At 42.4% G+C, this 15,748-nt stretch overlaps 1 protein-coding gene across 1 annotated transcript in view; it reads left to right on the forward strand.

The window, feature by feature from the left end:
• si:dkey-246g23.2 (solute carrier family 66 member 2) overlaps positions 1-15,748 on the forward strand; it is a 46,851-nt gene that overhangs the window by 2,485 nt on the left and 28,618 nt on the right. Inside the window, exons 2-3 of the mRNA XM_053427136.1 lie at positions 237-483; positions 733-866. Of these exons, the coding sequence (XP_053283111.1) occupies positions 275-483; positions 733-866 (343 nt within the window). The 5' untranslated portion in view covers positions 237-274. The remainder of the gene's footprint in view (positions 1-236; positions 484-732; positions 867-15,748) is intronic.

Raw genomic sequence — 15,748 nt, forward strand, 5'->3', positions numbered from 1 at the left:
TGAAACTACAGCAGCTAAATGGAAGCATTTTTATATGTACACCTCTGCTTTCTTACTGGGACAAGTCAAAACCTCTTCCACTAAAAAGGAACATTAGTCGAATGTTTGGCGTTCATCTAATTTAAACCAGGCAAAATAAAAGCATTGTCATATATAACAGACGTTTTTTGAATGTTATCAGATTTGTAGTTTTTGTTTGCCGTCATAACTGATGAATCTCGTTCTCTGTGTCTAAGCTGTGACCTCTCGACGCCGCTGAGCTTCTCTCCACGTGATGGATGCAGAGGATGTTCTGCAGGATGAGGACCTGGACGCCTCGTGGACGCTCTTGTCCTGGCTGGCGTCCTGCGTCATGGTGTTCGGGGGGGCCCTGCCCTACGTGCCTCAGTACCAGGATATCCAGAGGAGCTCCAACACTGAGGGCTTCTCCACCCGAGTGTGCCTGGTGCTGCTCGTCGCCAACATCCTGCGCATATTCTTCTGGTGAGCGTGAGAGGGGAAGAGCTTTCAGAATGATTTCTGGATATTCTCCTGGTTGCTTTTGTCCTTGGATCATGGTCAGAAACTAATGGAACAGGGATAAATAGATTGATTATATTATTAGACGCACATGCTGCTCACTCTCCTACTTATCTTGCACAACAGAGCATCATCTAGTTCTGCCTGTGCTACTTTGCTATATGTCTGTACAAGTTCCCTCCTGTGACTGGTGTTTTGTTCATTTCTTTTCAGGATAGGAAAACAGTTTGAGGTGACCCTACTGCTCCAGAGCGTGGTGATGATCCTCACCATGTTCGCCATGCTCCACCTCTGCTGCACGGTCCAGAACACCAACCGAGTGAGCACCAGGCAGCACAGACTCACAGGTAACACACTCTGTGCCCAAAACCCATGAAATATTACCAGACACCATAACCGTATCATATACAGGGTGACGTGTATAATCATTTCAAGGCAGCAAATGACATATCCACCACTTCCCTGTGTCAGCAGTTTAAATACTGAACTCCTTCCGCTCGCCAAAAGATGGAGCTATTGGAAAAGCTTTCTTTTCAAGGCTGCTGTTTTCAAAATGCTTTTCCCTGCGTCAGCCACTGTGTTCCTGTCCTGTCTTATTTAAATTTTCCTTATGCTAAACTGAAGCGCTGCTGATGGCTCTGTGTGTCTTGACATTGAAACATATTCTTTTGTTCACTAGTAAAAGTAATAACAGTATTATAGATGTTAAGATATGGGAGAAAGTGCAAGGCAAAGCAGAAATGTCCAGCGGATGTATTAGTTGGTGCATTTTTGTGTGTTTTTGTGTGTGTGTGTTTGTGTGTGTGCATGTGTGTGCGGGGAGAAAGTGAATGAGGCATCGTTCTTGGGTGAGATGGAGGAGATGAAGAGAGCTAAGATTAAGCAGACCAATATTGGCTGGTGTGTGTGTGTGTGTGTGTGTGTGTGTGTGTGTGTGTGTGTGTGTGTGTGTGTGTGTGTGTGTGTGTGTGTGTGTGTGTGTGTGTGTGTGTGTGTGTGTGTGTGTGTGTGTATCTGTGTCTACGTTTGTGTGTGTGTATCTGTGTCTACGTTTGTGTGTGTGTATCTGTGTCTACGTTTGTGTGTGTGTATCTGTGTCTACGTTTGTGTGTGTGTATCTGTGACTACGTTTGTGTGTGTATCTTAGGTCTTAGGAACACTATGTTCAGGGTCACTCTTTATAGGCGTCTGTCTTTTACGTGTAATTGTATTTTTTTCACAGACCCTCGAGTTGATTGCTTTTGTAAATGCGCTGACAGGAAGTCCATCATTGTGTAGTTTTTATTAGGTATCGCTGTGATCATGCAGAGCAGGAAGCGTTTATTAAAGCCATAAATTATCATAACTGTTTGCGTGATGCGTAGAGGATGGAAGTATTTGTTTACAACGACATAATGCGAGTGTGTTTGTTATCCTGTCAGTGACAGGTTGTTTAAAGTAAAGTTTGGTTCAGAAACAAAACATTAGTTCTGTGTAGACCTGTGAGTTATGATCGTGTTTATATCTCATCATCAGCCACTGTCTCATTCAAGCCTGTGCTCGAAATTGGTCAATAAAAGACGATCGGTGGAAGATTCTTATCGGTTTATTGTTATGCCCTCGTGCCAGCGACACCCAGTGGCTGGAGGAAGTATGGACGCCCGTCTGTCCATCCCACACGATATCTCAGGAACACCTTTAGGGAATTCTTCAAGATTGGTACAAACACTTATTCGGACCAAGAATGATCTGATTAGATGTTGGTGGTCAAAGGCTTATCGCCACTGTGACCTCACAACTCATGTTTTCCCCTTGTGAACATCATATCTCAGGAAAATCTCCAGGAATTAATTTAATATTTGGTACTTTCCTAAAATTTTGACCAGTTGTCACATGGATTCAATGATTAATTGATCAGATTTTAAGTTCTCAAAGGTCAAAGGTCATGATGACCTCAAATAAGTCTGACAAAAAATGTACACAGACTGAATTTGCTGTGGTTGGCGGAGACATACAACTGCAGGGCTGTGACTGTAGTTTATCTGAACTCACATGTAATATTGGTTCACAAGTTGGTTTGCAAATACAGCGAACAATAAATCCCAGAGATTTTAGATTCATCAAGTTTGAGCCCAGGATTAATTCTTCATCCACTGGTTAGTCCAACACTAATACTCAGCTGGACCAGCCTCTCACGTCCAGGACCCTGACTCTGAAGGGCGATCCTGGGATCCTGTTTCACAGAGTGTTGGTTTGATGGGGGGGATGGTGGGGCCGGGACAAGAATAGCTCAACTGCACTTCGTCCCATCTCTGCTCCTTTTACCATCCCACCATCATTCAGTCTGTCCAACAGATCAGGGTCATCTCTATGAACAGTAGCTTCCTCGCATCACATTTGTTAGCATCACTTCCAACTAAGTGTCTGTTTTTCAGTTCCCTTCACGCTGCTGTCAATTCACAGCTTCCTCTGTTGCTCTTTCCTTCACTTCCTTATTATTTCCCCACTTCCTTCCCCCCTCTCTTCCTCTGTCCCCTCACCTCATCCTGCCTTCCTGTTTCTCTTCCACCTGCTTCCACCGCTTTCCCTCCTCTTCCCCCTCTGGTAGGGTCGTCTGAGACCACCACAGAGCGTATGTGTCCTACCGAGGTAACTATGATCCCCCCCCCCAACAACCCTAACCCCCTGCTCGCCTGCCAACACCTGTCCCCCACTTACTGACCTCAACTTCCACTTCCTGCAGACACACTCACAAACAGAGTGATAAGGTGATGCACTTTGTCTGTGCAATCACTGGTAACACAACTGATTCCTGTTACAACAGCCTCAACCCGTCTGGTTTCCTCTGTCCCTGCTTGTGAGAGCTGTCTTACTTCTTTTTGTGTTTCAGTGATGTGCAGTGTGTCTGATGACTGTGATGTTCAATGTGCCTGATGAACTTTGACCCACTGCTTTGATTCATGTGGAGTCCAACCTCACATTTACAAGATTTATCCTTAAAATACAACTCGCTCATCATCACTGATTTGACCCTGGATCCTTTAATGTGACTAAAATAATCTTGAAAAGAATCACAATCAGGTTTCGTGTTTGTTTGTGTGAGTCTGTTGTCGTACTTGTTTCCCTCCTGCGTTTACATGAAGCTTTATGTGGAATTCAAGCTCCATGTAGTGATGTTAGAGTTATGGTAATTGTAATGGGAATAACAATGATGACTGTGATAATTATAGCAATATAGTAATAATAATGACATCAATAATTATAAGACTAATAGCAGTAATTGTAGCAGCAGGTTTCTCCTCCTTAGAAAATAATAGTGTTGCATCAACTTTGAGGTTGAATGTTATTGTGTGTTCATGTATTGAGATATTTTTTCATATCGTCACGGCATGAACGTTGTTGTGTTAACATCTCATGATATGTGCGACTAAATATGAAAACCACACAACTGACTGACTGGAACCACAGTTGTTCAGGAAGAGTCAGTCACTGTTTCTTTGTCTACTCAGTTTTCATAATTAATTGGAAATACAGAAAAATGTCCATAAACTAAAGTTTTTGGAATTCATCTCCCTCGACTAAACTGATATTCACCTCACATTTATAAATATTTAGTTGAAAAAACATTTGTCATATTTTAATACTTTTAATACAAGAGCCAAATGAAAATGCAGATTGTTTCATATTTTCATTTAAGTGAGAATCCAAATAGTTTACTTGTCAAACCAGGTCACTTTCATTATTATGAATGACTCGCTGAATATGGATGTTATTTTGCTGTGTGTGTGCACATTGGCATGCTGTACATAAGCTTTTATTTATGCTGCACTTTAAATGTTGTACTTCACGTAATCTGAGGTCATAACCTCTAGAAGTACAACTTTAATATATGTGTTTAAATATTGTTCAAATGTGTTTGTGCTAGAGTGAACAAAAGTTAAAGTTCGGTCACTGCAGTTGGAGCCTATGAGCCTCTGTCGTGGTCCCTGCCGAGCTGAGTCAGAGCTGTGACTTTGCACTGACTTCCAGTTGTGGCCCCTGGGTTCCACATTAACAGTCCCAGCCTGATGATACAGGGATAGGGAGGCTGATAGGAGGGAGAATGGAGAAGAGACGTTCAAAGACAAATGTGACCCGAGGCTACGGTGCAACCAAAGTTACTTTGAACAAGTGAAAATAGAAAAAGCAGGAGCTGTGGAAATGTTGAGTAAAGGCACTTTGCTTATATCTAATTACAGCGTTAATGTGCATCAATGATAATTAAAAAATTATAAATTTAGGGGTTCATTCTTTGTAACTGGTGCAAGTGAGTCCGTCTAGGATTTAATAATAAATAGAACGACCCCCCCCTCTTCTGTTTGGACTGAGCCTAAGCACACACTAACTAATATTTAAAAATGTATCTCAGCTTTCAAGATATTTGGATTGTACTCTGAACGCACAGTTTTACAGGTTTATCTTCTTCTCTGTAAACCAGCCAATGGCAGCTCTTGCCACACAAATCCCATTTTGTGAGTCACTGGGCACAGAGCCACTCTTCCTATTTAAGATGCAGTTTGTGGGAGTGAGCGAGTGCTCACCAGACCATAAACAGAGGAAGAGATGGGACTCTTGATAGCCGGTGCTGACCCTGCGGTTAACCTTAAAACCGTTACCATTCAAGTGGTGAAAGCAATTTCAATTTGCTTTAGATAACCTCTTCAGAGTTTGGACGGAGGAGATATTGGAAGCGTGATATGAATTACTTAAAGAATATGGGCTCGCAGGGTCGCCGGCTAATTCATCGTCTACTCTGTAGTGTTGCAGGAATTGAACTCTCACTCTGCTTTTATTCTTCCAGGTGAGAAAACATCTGGCAGCAATTTATTTCTCTACAAAGCACAGCTCTGTTTTTATGCAGCTACGGCTCAATTCAGCACTGAGCAGAGGAAACCGACTCTGGCTCTTCAGGCTTCGGTCTTACAGATGGAAAACCACTGAGGACCCACTGATTTGATCCTAATTAAAGTAGTGATTTATCAATAGAGGAATAAGCAGTGCAGAGGGCGCGGTGGAAACCTTGATTGTAAACAAGAGTGGAACATTTAACCTCTTTCAGTTTCACCTCTGCTATTTCAGAATGTGTCTGACTCAGTGGTCGTCATATATTTCATTTAGACAAATCTCAATCACCTGAGAGCCTCAATAAACCCACGTGTTGTAAAAAAGACTTTGTCCCTGTTTAAAAATTAAGAGAGACAAACTAATAGTATATTTTTAGATTTTTCTGCTGGTATGTTAGATTGTGAACCAGATGACTAAAACACTACTGGACAGAGATAACTGGGAAACTTGGTTACTGGAAAGATGTTGTCTGGATCCAGGAATTATTAATTACTTTCTTAAACATTGTGAGGTAAGAGTCGGACAAGCTTGTGATGACGGGGGGGGAGAGTCTCCAGTTTGGAATTCAACCCTGCTTATTCTGATGCTCTCCTCGACCAGGTGGCATCTGTCAATAACAGCAACTTCAGCAGCCACTCTGGGATTCATTAGGCTTGTAAAAAATTCAGAGAGTTTAGGCAAGAGACTCCAAAACCTCCCCAGTCCTCAGCACATCTTACTATTCACGAACAAGTCCCTGTGTTTTATCTCACATTCTTGTGACAATTCCAATTACTCTGGTGATTCAGGGGTGAAGTTAATCAGATGTGCAAGCGGCTGCGTTACTTTCTCAGATCCATGTTCTTTGGTTTTGCCAGGAGCTCTTCCCGGTTGAATAATGCAGTAGATCTGTGGTAACATTGGGGAAATATATCCTTCCTCCCAGTTCCTCTACAGGCTGATGAGACCCATCCCTTTCTCTCATATTGTTGTTGTGTTCACGATTCCTCCAGGTGAGATTGTCCTCATTGGAAAAGTTGTCACCTGCATTTATAACGGCACCTCTCCTCTCTTATTGAAACTAAATCATTTGGCAGATGACAACACTCCCTCACAATGTCTGCAAAGTAAACATTGTCTCATGCGTCACTAGAAACCTGCTGAATGTGTCACTTCTCAGAATCATTCAGCAACCAGCAAATTGCACCATTTAAAAACAGACTTCCCATCATCCTCAACTGTTTTCTACAAAGAAAACCTCATTATTGCATTCTGGTGTAATTTCCTGCTGATTTTCTATGGTGCAAGCGTCTCTCTTTTAACTGAAGTATTCTCATTCTCTTCCTCTTTATCTTCATCCTGTGTCTGTGAGGTGTTTGGCTGTTGGTTCCTCAGGCTCCTTTTTGTTTTATTTAAAAAATGGATTATTTCAACACGTTACCCTCTAGATTAAGTTGAAGCATACACGGCAACTAGAAGGTCGCTTGGAGAGCACATGCTTCCTCCAAGGCTATCGCCCTATCTCACCACGTCAAAGAAAGAAATCCTGGGTCCACAGGTTTATCTCCTCCAAATTAAAAGGCTCCTCCTGGGTGAGGCCTGTTCCCTCCACATAATGACCAACTTCCAAACAAACAAAGGAACAGCAACGACAACACAACCTTCTCGGCGGAGGTAATAAAGGTCAAGTGCTGCCCCCAAGTGGCAGCAGGGTGACGGTCTCTACAGACATTGTTTGAATTGGAAATCATTGGGGGGGTTCAGAGGCCACGCAAAGACCACCAGTGGTCAAGCGTCTCAGGTCGAGTCAAGTGCATAAGTGGCTGCCTCACACACTTGCACACAATTAGATGTTGTGAGTCACATTAAAGGTGAAGGTGTGTTTATTTTCCCCTTCATCTTATAGGCAGAGACAGTGAGCCTTCACACTTGTATGTGTATTGCATTTGCATTAATTTGTGACTCTGCAGATGACGACTCTACTTCGGACTCGTATCTGCGACACTCAGGCAGCACTGCAGCGCAAAGACATGCACACGCACAGTTTTTGTGCAACTCAGCCAAATACATTTATATATCGTACTCCACCCAGGAAAATATTCTGTTTGCTCTCGTCGAGTGTGTTTAATTAAAACTCCCGATAACAGTAAAGTTTAATTAGAAAGTCAAATTAAGTCAGGCAGGTGAGAGCCGCTTTATTAATAGACGAGCGTATTGGATTACTTGAGGAGAATATTTAAAAAATGCAAATAAACAACACGCCTCACAGAGGGAGGAACGTGTGGAGATGAATGTTTTGCTTTTTAAATGATCACAGGAGAGCAGCAACGTGCAAACATCCTCCTGAGCCACAGATGAGTTGTGTAATTACCTTCAGGATGGAGGAGGCTGTTTTCCCAGGTCATTGTTTTGCTTTGTGTAAGAGACATTTGCAGTCGTGAGTGTTGGGAGGTGTTCACAGCAGAGGGAGGAGCAGTGACTGTTCCTCATGTGTGATGGCTGAAGGTGACCATGCAGCTCTCATGGTTCTGTCACAGGCGGCTGGAACACATGTCCCAGTTCCTCCATGTGATGTCGTTTGTCAAATGAATAACCTGTCAAAGGGACTTAGACTCTGAAGGGATCATCAGCTCCTCCTCCTCACAGGGGACAAGTGCAAGCCTCTAGTTTCTACTCAACTTTTATATACATTTCTGTATTACTGCCAGCATTTTCTTTATTGTTTCAGATTGACACTGGAACTAAGATCACAGATTTCTCTTAATATTGGAAAATATGTATATTGCAAATATATATTTATAAAATGTTATTTTCTTTATAAAATGCAGTTCAAAAATGCTTTGCAATAACATGCACTTTATTAATGTAAAAAAAAAGACTGTATAGGACGGATATCATAGGTCGGATAGGTTCAATAATATGTTATAAAAGTGCCCTTTAATTATGACAGATAAAAAAGTGGTTTATAGAAAATGTGCTAACATGAAAGAACTCTTGTGTCCTTTGGTCCTTGTCTGACTCGTGAATTAAATGGATGAAATGTAACTTTCGGAAGGATCCACCTCAGATCTCTTGGTCAGTCAATGTCACAGCCTGAATAGATTTCCTCGTTTCACAGGATGAATTAATGAGGAAAAACCTTTTTATCAGACATTTCATGCTGAGTCTGAATCAGATTTGTTCCTAGTTGACCCACCTTGTCCAAAGAGGTCGCATCAAACAGGACGGAAACTCTTTGCTTTCAAATTGGATTTTATTTGATAATACTGAGCAAAATGTCCCAGCTGCCTCTCTGGGGGTCGGCCCTGATCCCCGCTCGTTATTTATGGACGTGGGTTAGTAATTCATGAATTTACCTCTTGACCCTGTCGAATTGTTTTGGTCATTCAGGACTAATGTGCCGCCTCATTAGACCGGCACAAGAGAGAAGACCTAACCAACAGGCGCCATCTTTCACCATCCATTTCTGTCATAGAACCACCAGGTGTGTATTTGTGTGTTTGTGTTTATTTGCGATTGTTCCTTTAAGAGAAAATCCTATGTTTGAGATCTGTGTTAGTGTTATACCAGATTGTGTGTGTGTGTGTGTGTGTGTGTGTGTGTGTGTGTGTGTGTGTGTGTGTGTGTGTGTGTGTGTGTGTGTGTGTGTGTGTGTGTGTGTGTGTGTGTGTGTGTGTGTGTGTGTGTGTGTGTGTGTGTGTGTGTGTGTGTTTATTTGCGAGTGTTTCTTTAAAGAGACAATCCTATGTTTCACATCTGTGTTTGTGTTATACCAGATTGTGTGGGTGTGGGTGTGGGTGTGTGTGTGTGTGTGTGTGTGTGTCTCCGTGGTGTCCATTAAGACGTCCACGGACAGCTTCAGGCGGCCAGATATCTGCTAACAGAACAGTCGATACCTTTGAGTGACGGTTCAGTCGATGGGAGACTCGGCCTCAGCTTGCTCAGTACGGCAGAGCTGACTGTTTTATGTGGCAGAATATATCAGAACAATAAACTGTCCTACCTCGCTGATACGGATATTAATCAGTACATTTATGAACCATAATTCAATAGTATTCAAGCATTCTGAATACTTGAATGCAATTGAATTATGACTGAAGCTGGAAGGTTCTTTCTGGTCCAAATGTACATATCTCAAGTTGTGCTTGTTGTGTAGCTGTTGCGTATAAACACTTATTGCCGTTCCTGTCACTGTCGATGTGTCAGGATTGGCCTCCATATCGATCAAGGACGGAACAAATAACAGAAACCAACCAGAGAAACAGGAAATAAGAAGGTTGTGCCCCCCCCCCCCCCCCCATCACTGCGGAGGGAGTTCCCTGTAGAGGACTCGATACTGAGCTCTTTGGCAAAAATGAGATGAAAACACCACTTTCAGGCCCATTTTCTCTGCAGCAGTAAACACGTGGTTGTTGTTTCATATCCACATCAGCAGGTGCTCACTCCGTCTGCTCAGCTTCATTTCCCACTTGAATTAATAAAAAATCGCTGAAACATTTTGTTCTTTTCAATCAAGGCCTTTTTTCTGTTTGCCACTGAGTCACAGCTGAGGCTTTTTATTCATTTCTTTTTAATTCCGATGTGACACAATATTGTTTACGCATCACACAGGTCTCTCCTCTCCTCTGTCGGGGGTTTTACTTTCATTAAGTGGGAGCGCGATGTAATCACATTTAACTCAGTTAGTGACCATCGCTTGTTAATTATTTTCGCACGATGCAGTGCGGGATACAATGAGTCTAGTGTGTAATGTATAACACACACACACACACACACACACACACACACACTCAGCTTCTCATTCTTAACTGATACCGAGCATCAGTTTAATAGACACACATTACCGGCCGTACTGAACATACTAGACGTCTCTAATAACTGCTCATTCTTGTAAGTGACTTTATAAAAGGCCTGGCTTCTACCCCTCTACTGTCAGTGCTGCTGTCAGTGCTGCTGTCAGTGCTGCTGTCAAAGTTAATGGTCGAGGGAAGAGCCTTTGCCAAGTTACACGTCTTCTTTCAAGCGGATGTTGTCACGTCACTGACACGTTGACGTTCTCACTGATTCATGAACTGAATTCACTTTTCAACCACGACGGGAGTATTTGATTGAAGAACACAAAACAGAAACAAAGCAACGTGTAAGATGAAGTAAAGGTGTCAGACACATTGTCTGTTTAATGTTTATTGAAGTGTGACGTTTTTTCTAGGCCTCGTTGCCTTTAAATAACAAAACCACATCTGTATTACTGCACTAACATTGTTTAACCGGCTCTGTCGGCAGTTTCCTCACGTATGGAAAAGTATAATCACTTTGACTTTCATTGATTTTCTTGCTCCTGCAGGTTTTCCTCCATACGCAATTCAGTTTTTTGTTATTCTGGCTGCTGACATGGATGTAAGCAAACTGCCGACTAATCAGCTGCGATTATTAACCCCTTGTAGACGGTGTTGCGAATTTGCCTCAAACCCGATTCTGGTCTTAATGCCTCCGAAGTGACGATTGTGCCTGATAGTGCAAATACTACACATACCTAGGAAGCAGTCTGCCGTCATCTAGTGGTCGAAGTGGTAAATACATACTAGCCTCTTGGAACTGTGCAGCAAAGTTATTTTGAGGTATTAAGCTGTATTTGAAATACTGTGATGATGGAACAGCAATGATTGTACAGAAACATATGTTGTTATTCAATTTCAATCAAAAGCAGCATCAATCTACATACAAGAGAAATTTGTTAAATTAAGGTTATGCCCCATTATGCCTGATGTCGCTAATTTGCCTCATACCTTAATTTTATATCTACTGTAAATGCTATATTGAAATTAACAATCTCAACTTAATTTAGCATCTGTAAGACAAAATAATATATTTTTTCTATAATTGGAAATTAATTCAGGCAGTCTGTTAAAGCCACAAACCGAGGAGCACATTAAACACACACTTCTGAAGTGTTCCTCCTGTAATGAGACGATTTTAACTGTCATTGTGTCCTTGCAGGGCAGCCGCTAGCAGGTGAAAGAAAAATATCCTGCACACATTCGCTCGTCTTCTCATTAACTTTTTTTAATCGTATCTGTCCATCGTATGTTTGTTATCTCTATTTACACATTCTCACACATCTATAATATATAAAAGCTTTGTCTCTTCCTCTCATTATCCTCTTTTTTATCGAAAGCAACTAAGATTTTTTTAGTTTTAACGTTTTGCAGTTTTTGTCCCATTAGCTTTTTATACCTCAAAGACAAATGATGACTAAGACCTAAATACATAAAGTAGTTTAATAGCCGACACTGCAGAGGAATAACTCTAAACGTCCTGCAGCGATGGACATAGGGGTGAGCGGAGCTGTCTGGTGACTCATTCGATTCTCGCAGAGTTAATGCACATTAGTCCTTGACTCGTCCATGTCAAGGAGGCGGAGTGATAAGCACGGATCCCCTGTGAGGTCTGAACTCATTATTCCCTCATGGAGCCGAGCAGAAACGAGCACTGCCTCCACAGTTCCTGCTTCCTCGTCTCTGGGCTGCGTCGCTCAGCGTGTTGTGCTCTGATCAGACCTGATCAGGAGGAAAGCGAGAGACTCAAACTTCAAAAACCCTCCAGCTTGCTTATTAAGAGGGAACTCTGACTGTTCGCACACATACAAATCATGAATACTCGTGGCCCCGAGGCAAAAAGCATCACCATAAATGAATCGCTGGTAAAAACACATGATTCTTAATTGTTTTCTTTCTCTCATTACAGAAATAATTGGACAAAATACGCCGCTGGTGTCAGTTAATCCTTCCAGCTAAGTTCACGTGTTCGGGAATTTGACATACGCTTGAAATGAATACACACGGCCTCACATAGAAAAGTTTTCCGACTCTAAACTTTCCGGGATGATGCATCGTGTAGAGGAGCAGGAACCTGTGTGTAGACGGTGGTAGAGGAACCGCAGGGTGCTCCATGCCCTGGGCTCTGTGTCCTCCAGGAGACACCGGACATGCACTGACTTCCTCTGACTCGTCTCCAGCTTGTCACACTGTGCTACTTGAGAACATGAGCGCCTGAAGGACTGCCCTCAAACACTGACACACACACACACACACACATCTGTAAAACTCAGACAATGACAAATACACAAACCTGGCAGGATATTTTCCTCCATCCCTGATAAAACAACAGGACACCAGATAATTAGATAACAGTCTGATGTCTTGTGAATTTCCTCTTCTTGTCCTTTGACCGTTGCTGCAGATCAAATAGCTCCAGCAGCTCAGATCATTATCAGAATAACAACTAGAGTAAAAAAAACAAAAGTTGCAACACAAACAGGTCCTTGTTAACTCGTCCCACTGCGTCTCCGCGAGTAGGAAGGCTGTGGCCAACAAGCTCAAACAAGAGGGCCGCCATTTTGTGCCTGACGTCATTAGGAGCCAGAGTAGATGTGATCGTGGTGTCGAGTCGAGATGTCTTTTATGTTTCATCCTGGTTTTATAGCATCAAGCAACTGATAGAACATGAAGTTTGGTTCCCATCTACTAACATGGAGGAGGCCGGGTGCATCAAGATGATTGGTCTCCACAGTCTAAGGTTCGAATTCAAGCCGAGAATTATCTACAACTTTAAATGATTAGTTATCAGAGAGAAGAACAGATTATCTCTGCTGTGGAAGTCATTCGAACTGAGTCCATTAACTTCGGGGATTATATTTTACCAGACAGCTAATGACGCTTCAACATGATGAACACGAACTAAATGAAAGTTGTCCGACCCCACTGTCCTCCTCTTTGTCCTGTCCAGGATAATGATGAGGAAAATCAAATCTGTGTCCATATTTATTAGGGATGGGACTAATCCAGTTTATTTACCCTTTAGATAAACTGCAAACCAGCAGACCATTGGGAATAGTCAAGGTTACCACTGCTGCACAGATTAATCTATTTACCGACTGCCTCGTAAAGACGGTATTGATGTAGAACACGTCCCATTGGCCTGAATGTAATTAACACTTTGACAGCCGCCGATAAGCGAATGTCACAGGGCAGAACATCGCTGGGATATCAAAACATTTCACAGTCTCTCCCTCTTAGAAGACCCCCCCCCCCTCTCTCTCCTCTCTGTTGTTTTCACACTTCATCCCTCTCTCTCCCTCTCTCTCTATTTAATTCCCCTTCTCTCCACCCAACCCTGTAAATCTCCCTCGATATCTCTGCAGTCTAAATGGTGGAGGCAAACCAGTGGACGCTGATGCAGCCTCACAGCATCGGCGTGTTTTCTAATCCAGGGATCCTCTTCCATCTGCATCACGATACAGAAGCAAACACTGACAGACAGAAATCATTCCCCGAACAAAACAAGAAATTCCCCGAATCCAAATGGATTGTGAAGTCTAGTAAAATATGTTTTATGGACGAGTTGAGTTAAATGTCAAACAGTGTTAGTGCTGACGTGGCTCTTTTCACTTTGACAACATTGTTGTTTTTCCACCTCTGCACAGTCATCCTCATAAAATGAAGTATTTTCTTTGCTATGACAAGAAATATCTTTTTAACCAGAGCAGCTCTTCATTCTTTAACTATTTCTTAACTTTTTACATATGAGGAAGTGATAAACATGTAAATACAAACGCTTGCCGACACTAATTGATCGCTAACGAGCTAGCGCTGCAGGCGGCCGAGCTGCAGGGAGCTCAGACACTTAAAATAAGACAATGATAAAGACAAGTTCTCCTTAGAGCCGACCCCCCCCCCCCCCCCCCAAAAAAAACAAACAAACAGATGGACCGACAGGGTTTGCTTCTGTCCAAGCTAGACCACAATCTAACCCTAACCAAAACAGGTGTTGTGTCCGACATGTGCCAACATGACCGATACAAGTGTTGTTTTATCAGTGTGACAGGCAGTCTCACTTCTTGCTGCAGATTTATGTTTGTAGAGAATATAGTGTTGCTTTATTCTTTCTGTTTTGTGTGATTTTATTATTTGGGCCTGGTTTATTCTCTGCTGCTGCTAAAACATTCCGCCTGGTAGTTGATAAACGTATCTCAGTGTGTCAGTACACGTGCATAGCAAGAGGGAAATAACAGAGCGTAGCCAGCTGTAGTAGTGAGGAAGGTCAATGGACGTTTTATCTAAATGACTTTTAATGAGACCCTGCCGAGCTAATTACTGTGGACTGAGTGATGAGCAAATAGTTCCCTGAGGAACCTTTTTATTCTCCTTTTTGTGTGAGTGTGTGTGTGTGTTTGTGTGTATAAAGTCCTGATGAGACCACACCACATAGAGACATAATGTTTGTTGCAGAAAATAATGTATTTCACGTGATTCCTCTGATCGCTCTCCTGTTGCAGCTCCTGCATCGTGTTCTGCATTTTCCCCGTGAGCTGCTCAAGCGGAAAATGAAGCTGCCACTTCTGTGTGCATGTAAAGTCGATGGCAGCCATGTGTAGGTTATAGAAAATTGGATATTTTCTGCTGTGTTCTTGATATTGCTTTTTGCATTAAAATGAACACCACACAGTCTGCTACCTTTCATGACCGTTCCCTGTACAGCTCATCATCTTTACGTTCATTTAATCCAGGCTGAATATTTGTTTACAAGGAAATCCCAGCACTGTGACTAAACAGGAATTGCAGAGTCCTTCTTAAAGGTTAAGATGTCACATTGTGTTTATGGACACATGAATCCAGACTGTAGAGCTGTTGGTCCAAGACTCTCAATGATGTGATTTAAGGAACTGATTATGTTTCCGCCCCCTGTCCACGGGTTCAGGTCTTCATCAACAGGGTTACACAAAAACTACTACACCGAGACTTAAAGTCTGGAATCCAAATAAAGAGGCAGCAACGTTTTCACAGATTCCCCACGGAATAATTTATGGATCTTGATGAAAACGGCATCAGGCATATTTAGTGGACTAATCTGCAACGGGGCAATTTGGTGCAGATTCACATAAAGATCTGGATCTAGTGGATTTGATGGTGGTTTCATTGGGGGTTGGCTTTTTTTCTAGCTGCTGTACTGAAACACATTTTGATGCAAATATGGACATAAGGGCAAAGCCAGGCACTTAATCACTGAGCTGCTGTCAGACATGAACTTAACATCTGGGCTTTTTCCTGAAGAATCCCGGAGGGCTTGTGTCAGATGCATGTTATTCGCACAAACCCTGGGTGGATAATGTAATGCTGATGTAATGCAGATCCCTGCTTTTCAGGACTGTTTTCACTTTTGTGAGTCTAAATAAATGTTAAACGTGAGCTTCTCCTTTAACCTTGACATGTGTATCTCTGGCTGTGAAGGTCACATTGAAGCTTTTGACACACACACACACACATAATGGGATTCTGCAGCTAGTAATTGGAGCATTATCTGCCATTTACACATGCTTATCTCTGTAGGA

Source organism: Pleuronectes platessa, chromosome 7, assembly GCF_947347685.1.
Source record: "Pleuronectes platessa chromosome 7, fPlePla1.1, whole genome shotgun sequence".
Lineage (NCBI taxonomy): Eukaryota > Metazoa > Chordata > Actinopteri > Pleuronectiformes > Pleuronectidae > Pleuronectes > Pleuronectes platessa.